Genomic DNA, 10,271 nt, shown 5'->3' with positions numbered 1-10,271 from the left:
TCAGATTTTAGGAGAAACAGAGACCAAATCATACCTCTGATTTCAAACATTGTCCCCAAATTGGTAGGAATCCCTATCTCAGAGCATGCCTGAATCAGTGCCAGGGCATTTAATTACTTCCAGATAACCTCTCCTAGAGGGTGGGCATGCCATGGAATTGGGTTGCAGTGGAACACCCTGTGAGACACACCCAAATAGCAGAGCAAATTAAATTCCATCATTGCAACAGTTCAATCACAGTCCAAGCAGGGATAATAAAAAGTAGTTTTTTCCTATCAGTATATTCTTCCAGAAGGGCCTGATGCCTTTGTCCCTTTTCACACAACCCCCAGTTCCAGTCCAGTTACATTTTCTGCTCCTACCACCAGGTACTCAAGTCCATAAAAGTATCATTCAATGGTCTGTTTTCAAAAATATGGGAGTCAAAAGACTTATGTTTGATTCCTAGCTGTGCCATAAACATGACCTGGGGAAAACAGCTCCTTTTCCATGACTATGTCACCTCATATTCCCTTTAAAATAAAGTCTTGCTTCTCCTGCCTCCCTTCAGTTCACAGATGCCTTGAAAAAATTAAAGATACTTTCTCATAATGTTGTACTTGCTTTAGCATCTGGAGGGTGGGGGAGGAAGGGCAGGCAGAAGTCTTCAATGAAACAGCTTCAATGGTGAAGGACAGAAAAGCTTTAAACCTGGATTAGGCCACCTCCTATAACAGGCTACCAAACAAAAAAAGGGCCCAGATGTATTGATTAAGAGAGAAACACAACAATATCATGTCTTTTAGCATACCTAATGATATCTGAAGGACTAGTTCATGGTATTTTAAACACTTAGGGCAATGCTCCATCCTCGATCTGAACCATTTGATGCTGCAGGCAATGTAACTATTGCCTGAGGCGTGTATAAAGTCCTAAATATAAACCTTTGCCTGTGAACTAAAATTACTAATGGAATTTGGCTCTAGCCACAGAAAGGGTTTAAAATCTCCTGTCTAAAGCCCCATTTGCTCATGTTTCCTCTGCTGGTTGCAGTATACTGTATCAGATATGTGACTGCCTAGATTCTTGCATTGTGGTCACTATATTCATTAAAATTACCAAAATTTAAGACTTATTATAATTAAGCCCATATTTCTATTTAGGAATTCCCACACAGAAATACCAGTTTATAGGTTATACCTAGAAATTTTTCAAAAGTGACCAAATGATTCTTTGTCATGCTTGTCAAAATCCCTGGCAAAAACCCCAGAGGATACTTCTTGGAAAGCCAGATGAAAAGCAGCCCCAGTAAGAGCACAAGGAGGAACTAAGCCTTCTGTTCAACCTTCTACATGTCCCAGACCAGTAATTTTCACTCCTTTCATTTGCCCCTATACATCCGTTATGAGGAAGGACAGACACACACAAAGGACTGATACAGCCAACTACATGACAGAAATGTGTATTTAGTGGTTTAATTTTTTGCCAAGATAAATTAGACATTTATTTTCTGTTACAGATTAACTAATGCCATGGACTGAGGGCAGCAACAATATTTCTCATTTTCATTTGCAAGTCTATCATGAAAATTCTTCTTTTATTCTTTATCCATCTGAATTCCCATTTAGAATGTATTGTTCTACATAATTATTATAGCACCCATATTCTGATTTAGCCTATATTTACATAGTACTAAGTACTGTGTTAAAACGTGAGATTTAATGCACTAGTTTTGAAATTTCTTCACATAAAAGGACTATTTACAGCAAATATCAGAATGTTGTGAAGTTATATGAAACATTAAGCAGATCCTTAGTTAGTAAAAAGTGAGGAATTTTGTCAAATTACAGACTGTACACAGTTATTTTTTAAAACTATTCTAAATGCATCCCTTTTCCATACAGATCATATTCTTCATAATGGATTAAGTCCCTGAGAATGGGTGGAAGGGGAAATTTCTTCATGGAGTTTCCTTAACCCCAAGAGTTTACATATTTTCAGACAACACAGACATTTTGAAGAGCAAGGATTATCTAAAAAAAAAAAAGAGAGAAAAAGAAGAGCAAGGATTATCTAAAAAAAAAAGAGAGAAAAGTGGTGGAAAAATCAATGCTATTGACAATAATTGTAAGCCAGTTCACAATCTCAAAACACACTCTAATCAAATTAATATAAAAATCTATTACCTCTAGGCATTATTATTTTGCCACTTCTGAATAAAAGACCATTCTTTTATCTTCAGAATTGTGATAACAAGCTATGCCCATATTAATGAAACTTCTATCAGATACCTGCTTAACATTATTGCCTCACTTTTGGATATATGCACACTGATGTACAAACTCTCCTTTCCCTAGGTGTATCCTTTGAAAATTGCATATTGAGGCAAGCCATGGAACTTTCCATTTCTGTTGTATCAATAAGGCAGCAGGACCAGACCTTAGCACGCTTGAGCTTGCTGAGTCTTTTAAACAAATACTTCTTACCAGAATTTATATCAGTCAAAGAGCTTAACTTAGCCTTCCTGAATGTAACAAAAACTTGCATCACACTTGAAATACCACCAGTTAAGGTTACTAAATTATTTGGATGTTCCTGTGACCTTGTGCCATATAGTATCTTAGAGAAAATGTAAAGTCCAAGTTCATACCCAAAGGTAATGCCCCTCATAAGCCACTCTGAGTATAGGAAGCTGTCCTACCTCATGAGGCACATTGCCACTTCCTCCATATTCCAAAAGAAGGGCTATGCCAACTGGATTACCTCCTCCAGCTGCTAAACACTACTGATGCACGATCATCTGCTATGGCCTGGACATCACCTTGAAGGAGGATACAGGACTTGTATTTATATCCAATGTGACTTGTAGATCATCAAAGAAACAAGCCCAGAGTACTTTCCTCTTCATTTTAAGATGTATTTCAGTTAAAACTTTACTAAAACCAGAAATATTTCTTGTGGCAAACTTAAAACTCAAAGGCAAACCAAGATTTGTACAGATAGAAGCTCAAATGCTAACCTCAGTGGGGTCTGCTTTGACCATAAGTGTTGTAACTGAGGACTGTCAAACTGGCATATTCAAAAATGTGTCATTTAATTAATTAATAACAATATAATTCTGCATATGGAAGGAAAGATAGGAAGGAGAGGGAGGAAGGGAGGGAGGGAAGGGAGTAAAGAGAAATATAGAAGGGCAAGAAAGGCCTGTATAGCAGTCTCTCCTTGACTGAAATCGACTGCTATCGACTTTGGCACTCCTCCTACATGCGTTATGGAAAAATGTAAGCATTACTCCAGACTAGAAAGAGCACTCATACATGTCCTTCCCTTCCAAGAAGCCAAATCTTCTCATTTATAACTACTCTTTCTTTCCTTTTCCCTGATCACCCTGAAACACCTCAGCAGCCAAGCAAGATGTATGCCAGTGCAGAGGTTTATTTCTCTTTTCCTGACTACATACCTTTATGAACAAGATGCTCCAGCACATCACAGTGACCATATTCAGCAGCAACACCGTGTTTCCACCATTCTTCAAAGGTTTTTCAGCTTCATGCATTGCTGACCACGTGTCAGGCATCACATTTTATGCATGCTTGGTAGATAGTACAGTTGTATTTAATCAGAGTGGATACCATTTCAAAAGGGCCCTTCTTGTAGCTCTAAAGAAGGAAGAAAATATTATAGCTACATTTTCAGCTATGTTGTCTTGAAAGTTAAAGACATCTAATAAATCTAGAAAAGCTTTTCCTTGTGTATTGATATGATGAAATTAAAAACTTTTCCAGTCCTAGAAATCTGGGAATTCAATGTATGTTAAATAAATGGTAATGTCAGCTGCTCGAAAAATCGAGGTACACCAACACAAGCTCAAAACTATGTCAGTTTGGAGCATGGAAGGCAAAAGCAGCACATTTTGATTGTGAGAAAACACAAGAAGGTGTATCATAAGCAAAGTGACAATTAAAATAAGACATTATTCAAATACGGTAGTTACTTCTAAACTTGTTGTAAACATTAGAGTGTCCTCAGAAAATTCCACTTGTGACTGTCTTTTTTACCTGGTAGCTCTAATCCTAGTGTCTACTCAGTGGTTGTTGTCAACCAAAGTAGCGTTAACATCTGACATACTTAAAGGTCATGTTCTGTCATTTTGAAGTTCCATGGATTTCATGCATAAGTACACCTGCAAATTATTTACATGTAAAATAGTGATGCTGAGTAAGAGTCTAATTTTACTTCTGAACTACCCTTTGGAATAGCAGATCTCTCCACTGACTGGTGGGGCAGCTGAGGGAGATCAGCATCATAAGGTTAGCAAATCTGACTTTTGTGAATGCCCCATTATACAAGAAGGTTTCTTAGAGGCAACAGTCTTCATAATTATCCACAATTGCCCTGAAGTACAGTATTACAAATGTACCTGGAAGCAGAGATCATCCCACTAGACAGATACTTCTTCAGTATTTACCTTTCTACTCAAGAGCATTTTCATCAGAGTTTTAAAATTAAAAGGAGGAACTAAATCATGAGCATCATCTAATAAGTGTTAAGCACCGGATCCTCTGTTTCATTGAAGCTAAGACTGAAATGTATGATGCACAACAATATCTACATCCACATTTTCAGTGTTAAGTGACAGAAAAACACAAAAAGCATCACATGCATAGCTGACAGACCTCACTTTCAGGAGTTTGTATAGAGAAATATTTAGGAAACAAAATTGTCATTATATGGGGAAAGACCTCCTTCATCGGCTCTAGTTACCTCTTTGCAGGTAAATGCTGTAATGGCTGAAAGGAATGAAGCAATGGCTGAAAATGGCTGGTTTCCCAGATTTACAGTTATTGAAGTGACACAACGCAAAGCAAGACATTGCAGAAGAACCTCTCAGAAATGCCTCAGGGCCTTAAAATGGTAATATGGTAATCACATCTGATGCAAGTTAATAAAAATTCAGATAACTGAATATTTTAATTCAGATAATTGTATTAAATATTGTATTTTCGCATGTTAATGTCACAGATTGATTCTCTTCAGAGAATGAAGATGCTTTGACATTTAACAGAAATTGGAAGCTAATGTAGCTAAATTACTCATGAATAGTAAAGCTCATTTAAGTCTACCAATAGCATAAAATCTTCCAAATGAAGTATCTTTCTTTAGATTGGGGTATTAGAAATGCAGCTGAAGCTTACTTTCAGCAGAAGAGGTGATGATAATGAGATAAGAGGCTTTTAAAAATACCTGCCTACTCTTGAAGAAATCATCTGATAAAACTATAAATCATTAACCTCCAGATCTCCAGAAAAAGTGTATTCCAGGCAAAACAATGGCTTATTCTTGTACTGTACTTGTACCTTAAGACAGTCAAATAAGACCAGGCAGGTAAAGGACTTATAGCACCAGAAGATATATATACAGAAGGTACCTTGAACAAAAAATACGTCTCATTTTCTTAGGAGCAGCTCAGCTACTGCCTAAAATATAGGGAGCATCTTTAAGATCAACTCAGTGATCACCTAAAGCATGATGAGTGCTGAACTGAATCCTGGGTACATTTCACCAGGTTCTGGGCATTTAGTTTCATCTAAAGAGATGAGCAGCATCTAAACCTTGGAAGCCAACAGGAGTACTGGGGCAAGTACTTAACAGAGGGGAAGCGCTGCCATTTGCATCCCTTAAACCCAGGGAGGGGAGGCGATTACCAATAAGAAGTGGAGTTTCTTCTTTGTAATTTGTGATATTGGGACAAACACTCTTTTCCAGTAACATTCACACATTTTCCACAAAGCCAGCTTTCGCTGCCAAAGTTAATGTTGTTTCTCCATTGCATGTTTTGTGTTCCCATGTTGTTTTATAAGATGCTAGAGGTAAAAAAGTGAAAAAAGATAAAACAAAATTAAAGCACAAGGCTGTTAACACATACACATATACCAGAAATCCTCAAAAGCTAAGTCTTTATGAAAATTACTTGTAATTATGTTAACCTAACTAGTACTACCACACGTGCTGGATAATAATTTTTGCTCTGTCTGTGGGTTTCCGAACAAAACTTAAAATATGGTCCAAGTTATTTGCTGTTGTAAATTGATGCAGCTTTACCCAAACAAAAAAATTTGCCTTGAACATTTAAACAACATAAGCAAGACACTCCATGGAGGACTTCATCATAGTTTTTTTTAGCAAACAGTTCCAGTCTGTTGCTGTGGATGGGTGTTTATTACTCTATCTTTCTTTGCTGCTCCCCTTATCTTGTGGGATATTTTAACCTTACTCACCATCTAAAATGACTTCAAGTATTTGCAGAATTGACTGAGCTGCAGCTTCGTGCAGTGGAAACCACCTTCTTTCATCAGCTTCCTCCAAAGCACGTGGCAGGTTAAAATGTTCTTGAAGCCTGGATACTTGACCTTAAAAAATTCAACAGATAAGCAAGATGAAGTTGAAAAAATAGTATACAGAAAGCTCAGATTTGCAAGGGGACTATTTTACTTTAGGGTTTTACCTGCTTCATGGATGTTGCAATTTTCCTATTTTCCTCACTAGGTGGTACATTAAAATGGTCTCATCTTGTGTCATTAATTACAATTTTTAATGATCCTTATTAAGTTAAAAATACCAAAAATAAACCACAAACACTTGTAAATCTTGCTTTATCTTTACACTGCCAAGGCACAGTCTATCAAAAAAGACAAAGGACTTTGGAGTCTCTGCAGTCATGAAGTTCAATGGAAATTTGCAGGAGCTTAGTACTCAAGCCTTGGTGATGGTCAAGCCATGTCAGCTATTATTTTCAAGGTGTGAGAGTTGTTGAAATATTCAGTGGATTAATAACAGAGCATGTCAAACCTTTTCACTATAGTCATCAGCTTAAATTCAGGCTGCGCATATCACCAACTTTAACTGTGGCCTATGTTCACTATGCTTTTTGCAAGTGATATCACATCAACCAAATGTCTTGCTAGTCAATTCTGACTATAATTGGAAGGTCAGGAATGTTGCTCTTTACAACATCTTCTTCCAGGATCTTGAAGTGCAAAAAGTAGTCTTTATATATCAGAAAAGAATATAAGGAACAAAATCTTAGGTTAATATATGCCTAGCCGTACCTACCCAGGTTTTTCCAAGTGGTTTTGGGTTTTGACAGTGTCAAATCTTGGTGGCTCAACACATTTGTCCTTTAATCAGACTGAGGACACCAGATGTTGAATTATTTGTAAAAACGTTTTAAACTACCACTCCCACAGCTTATGCAGTCATGTGCTGTATCTACCGTGCTGAACACTTACCATCATCAAAGTGCTGCACAAATGTTAGAAAATTATACTAAGCACCTGTTGTATGTCTTTCACAGAACTATCACTGTGGTAGGTTCTAGTCATTCTGCAAATAGAGGAGGAACGTTCAAAATATTATTTGGAGGTCATTTTCTGAAAATTATTTTCAAGGGAAAGTGCTAACCAGATTTCTTTCTAGACTAATTTCTGCATTGCTCTCATAGCAGTTAAGTCAATCAGAGTACCATAGCCAATATTATAATCCCATCCACAAATACTTTACTACTTAGTATATTATGGTAAAGCTTGCAAACCAAAATTAAATTAGTAGGGGCTTACAGTCAGATTGACTCAGGAACTAAAGGTCTTATGGATTCAGATTCCCACATAATATACTTTCTCACCTCTTTCAAAATGTCCTGGAACCACGGCCTGGGTTTTTAACTGCAAGGAAGGACAACCTGAAGGAAAGCAGAAAAAAATCTCTACTGCAACCCCATTTTCTCTGAAGGAAAAAATATAAAACTTTGGTCTTGATTGCCATCTCTGAATGCAAAATAGGAGTCCACCAACAATAATAAAAGAATATTCACAGATACATTTTCATTTGTGGCTTAGAAGAACAGACCTTTATGTTGTTCATAAAAGACAATATGTTTCTGAAGGTTTCTCTGTTCATTCCTTTCGTGTCTCTCATCAAGACTTCACCATAACAGTCCAAAAGAAGATTGCACATGTAAGTTAGACTGATGAACTGGTCAGCACTGATCATAGAATCATCAGGGTTGGAAGAGACCTTTACAATCATCAATTCTGATGGCACCTTAGAGCTTCCATCATTTAACCCCCAAATACACACTGCTGTGAAGACTGACAAACCTTTTAGACAGCAAAGATAAAATTTCTCTTGGACTAGTAGTTTTAGAAATATATCTTAATAAATATACCTACAACCTCTGCTTGCCATCAGCTAAAAGGAAAGTACATTTTAGAATATATTAACATTTCACTGGCAGCTAGGAGGTACTCCTAGTGAAATGGAACAGATAATTCACATAAGATAATTTATTAAGGAAAAATTAGTAACATTCATCATCTTATTTCTTTCACAGCAGCTTTAAGGCAAATTGCAGCTACCTTCCCTTTCTTCACACTTTTCATTTTGAAAATCCTCCATTTGAAGGCTTTATGCCATTGCTGAAATCTTTGAAGCATCTTTTTAATGAATCATGATCACCCTATTGGATTCACATGGATGGACTTTCACGCTCTACAAGCCTTACCGAAGTTGCTGTCCTTAGGAGAATTGAGACTGGAAATTATGTTACATCCCATCATAAGATATTTACCCTAGAGCCTGAATCAAAAAGGCTCCTGAAGACTTACACAGGCCTCAGATCAGACATTCAGATTGCAAACTCTCAGGAAAAAAAGGCTGGTTTAGTACATTACAGTATCTTTATAATGATGTTCACATATGGTTTAGTCTCATGAGATGATCAATACCCTCCAACATCACTGATCCCAAGAAGAGTTAAGAGCACTGAGTATCTTGCAGGATAGTTGTTTAGTAAGAAAATACTTTTATTTTCAGAAAAATGTATTGCCTTGCTATCACACCTTTCTCTACAAAAGATGAGAGGTATACATTAGTTTAGAGGCCATCATAGAATATAATTTTCATACCCATGTGGTCAGCTATATCCAGCTTTGGCAACACAAGCTCTTCTTGAATACAGACTTAACCAGAAAGGTCTCAGATGAGCAGCATTTCAGAATTGCTGTGTGTACTGTTTTCCTACAAAAATTAATGTATTATAAAATGAGAAAGTTGGTAAGGCAGCAAGATACTGTGACATGATAAGTAAGTATCAGGCAAACAGCTCACCATAGCATGAGTGCTGGACACACTGCCAGGGCTCTATACGCGCTTCAAGAGCCTGATTTGCTATATCACTGCTGGTAATACACTGTGCTGAGGTGACAAGGTCTGACTGAAGCGTGGAGGTTCCACAAGGATCACAGAGGACTATAACACTTGGTACACCAAGCAGCACAGACATCCCTGATACATTATTTATTGCATCAATGAAAAGGCTCAAAATCTCAACAGCAAAATCTTCTTCCTTTCATCCTTGGCAGTTTCTCAGTTACCAGACCCACACACTAGATCACTAGAAACAACTGTAAATGCTTACTCTAAATGAGTTTTACTTTTTGTATTACCAAGAATATTTTCCTTAACCATTTTGAGTAGCCTGATATTTTTCTGATATTTTTTACATTCGTGCCTGAAAAATTAGGTATTATATCTTGAGGTTTTGCTTAAAAAAGAAAAAGGTTTTGCTCTCTAAATTACTGTTTTTCATTGGAAAAAAATTAACTACTTGCTAAGCATTGAAGGTGTATCTTTCCTTGGAAAGAAGTGTATCAAGTGTTCATCACTTTTAAACACATAAAGTTATGTGAGAGTTAATGTTATTCTAATTTCTTATCCTTAAAATAAACTAGACAATCTTAGCTTTACTTTCTATAAATAGAAGGCCCTTAGGCATGCAAAGAGGTTATTCATAGCAATAATTAACAGCAGTCTAAATTTGGACTCAGTCTATTAAATATTACAGTTTCAAACTATTTCTCCATTAGTCTAATTGGCAAGCATACCATATATTCTCACCTTTTCAACCCATTATCTTGCCACTGTTACTCTGGGGCCTGCATTCTGAGCAGCCAGGAATGGTGCCCTGCAAGCTGAGGTGTCCTGTGATACTTCTAAAATTAAATATGCAGTTGCTAGATAAATTAAGGTCTGACCTTGTACAACTGTAACATAAGCAGACTGGACCCACAGGAAAGTATTACACATGACTTCTCTAAAATCTCATCAAATGTAACACGAGGTCTGGGTGGTATAAGAAGATTATCTGTGCCTCCATTGGTTAAACAACTCTCATTAAGAAAATAAATTATTTGCCCATTTATTCTCAAGAGCTACATTAACAAAATCTGGCAATA

At 36.8% G+C, this 10,271-nt stretch overlaps 1 protein-coding gene across 1 annotated transcript; it reads right to left on the bottom strand.

The window, feature by feature from the left end:
• Positions 1 to 1,853: 1,853 nt before the first annotated feature.
• LOC103802122 (ankyrin repeat and SOCS box protein 15-like) lies at positions 1,854 to 6,543 on the bottom strand (the record flags this gene model as incomplete). Its single annotated transcript, XM_009074574.1, is given in 11 exon segments — positions 1,854 to 1,947; positions 1,949 to 2,012; positions 2,293 to 2,332; positions 2,630 to 2,756; positions 2,758 to 2,800; positions 3,440 to 3,505; positions 3,560 to 3,638; positions 4,744 to 4,769; positions 5,685 to 5,843; positions 6,258 to 6,392; positions 6,487 to 6,543. Coding segments are annotated over 11 exon segments (890 nt in total), but the record flags the coding sequence as incomplete, so codon positions are not given.
• Positions 6,544 to 10,271: the final 3,728 nt, after the last annotated feature.

The sequence above is a fragment of the Acanthisitta chloris genome, unplaced genomic scaffold (assembly GCF_000695815.1).
Source record: "Acanthisitta chloris isolate BGI_N310 unplaced genomic scaffold, ASM69581v1 scaffold28435, whole genome shotgun sequence".
In the NCBI taxonomy this organism is placed as follows: domain Eukaryota; kingdom Metazoa; phylum Chordata; class Aves; order Passeriformes; family Acanthisittidae; genus Acanthisitta; species Acanthisitta chloris.
This window is presented reverse-complemented; position numbering and strand designations above follow the sequence as displayed.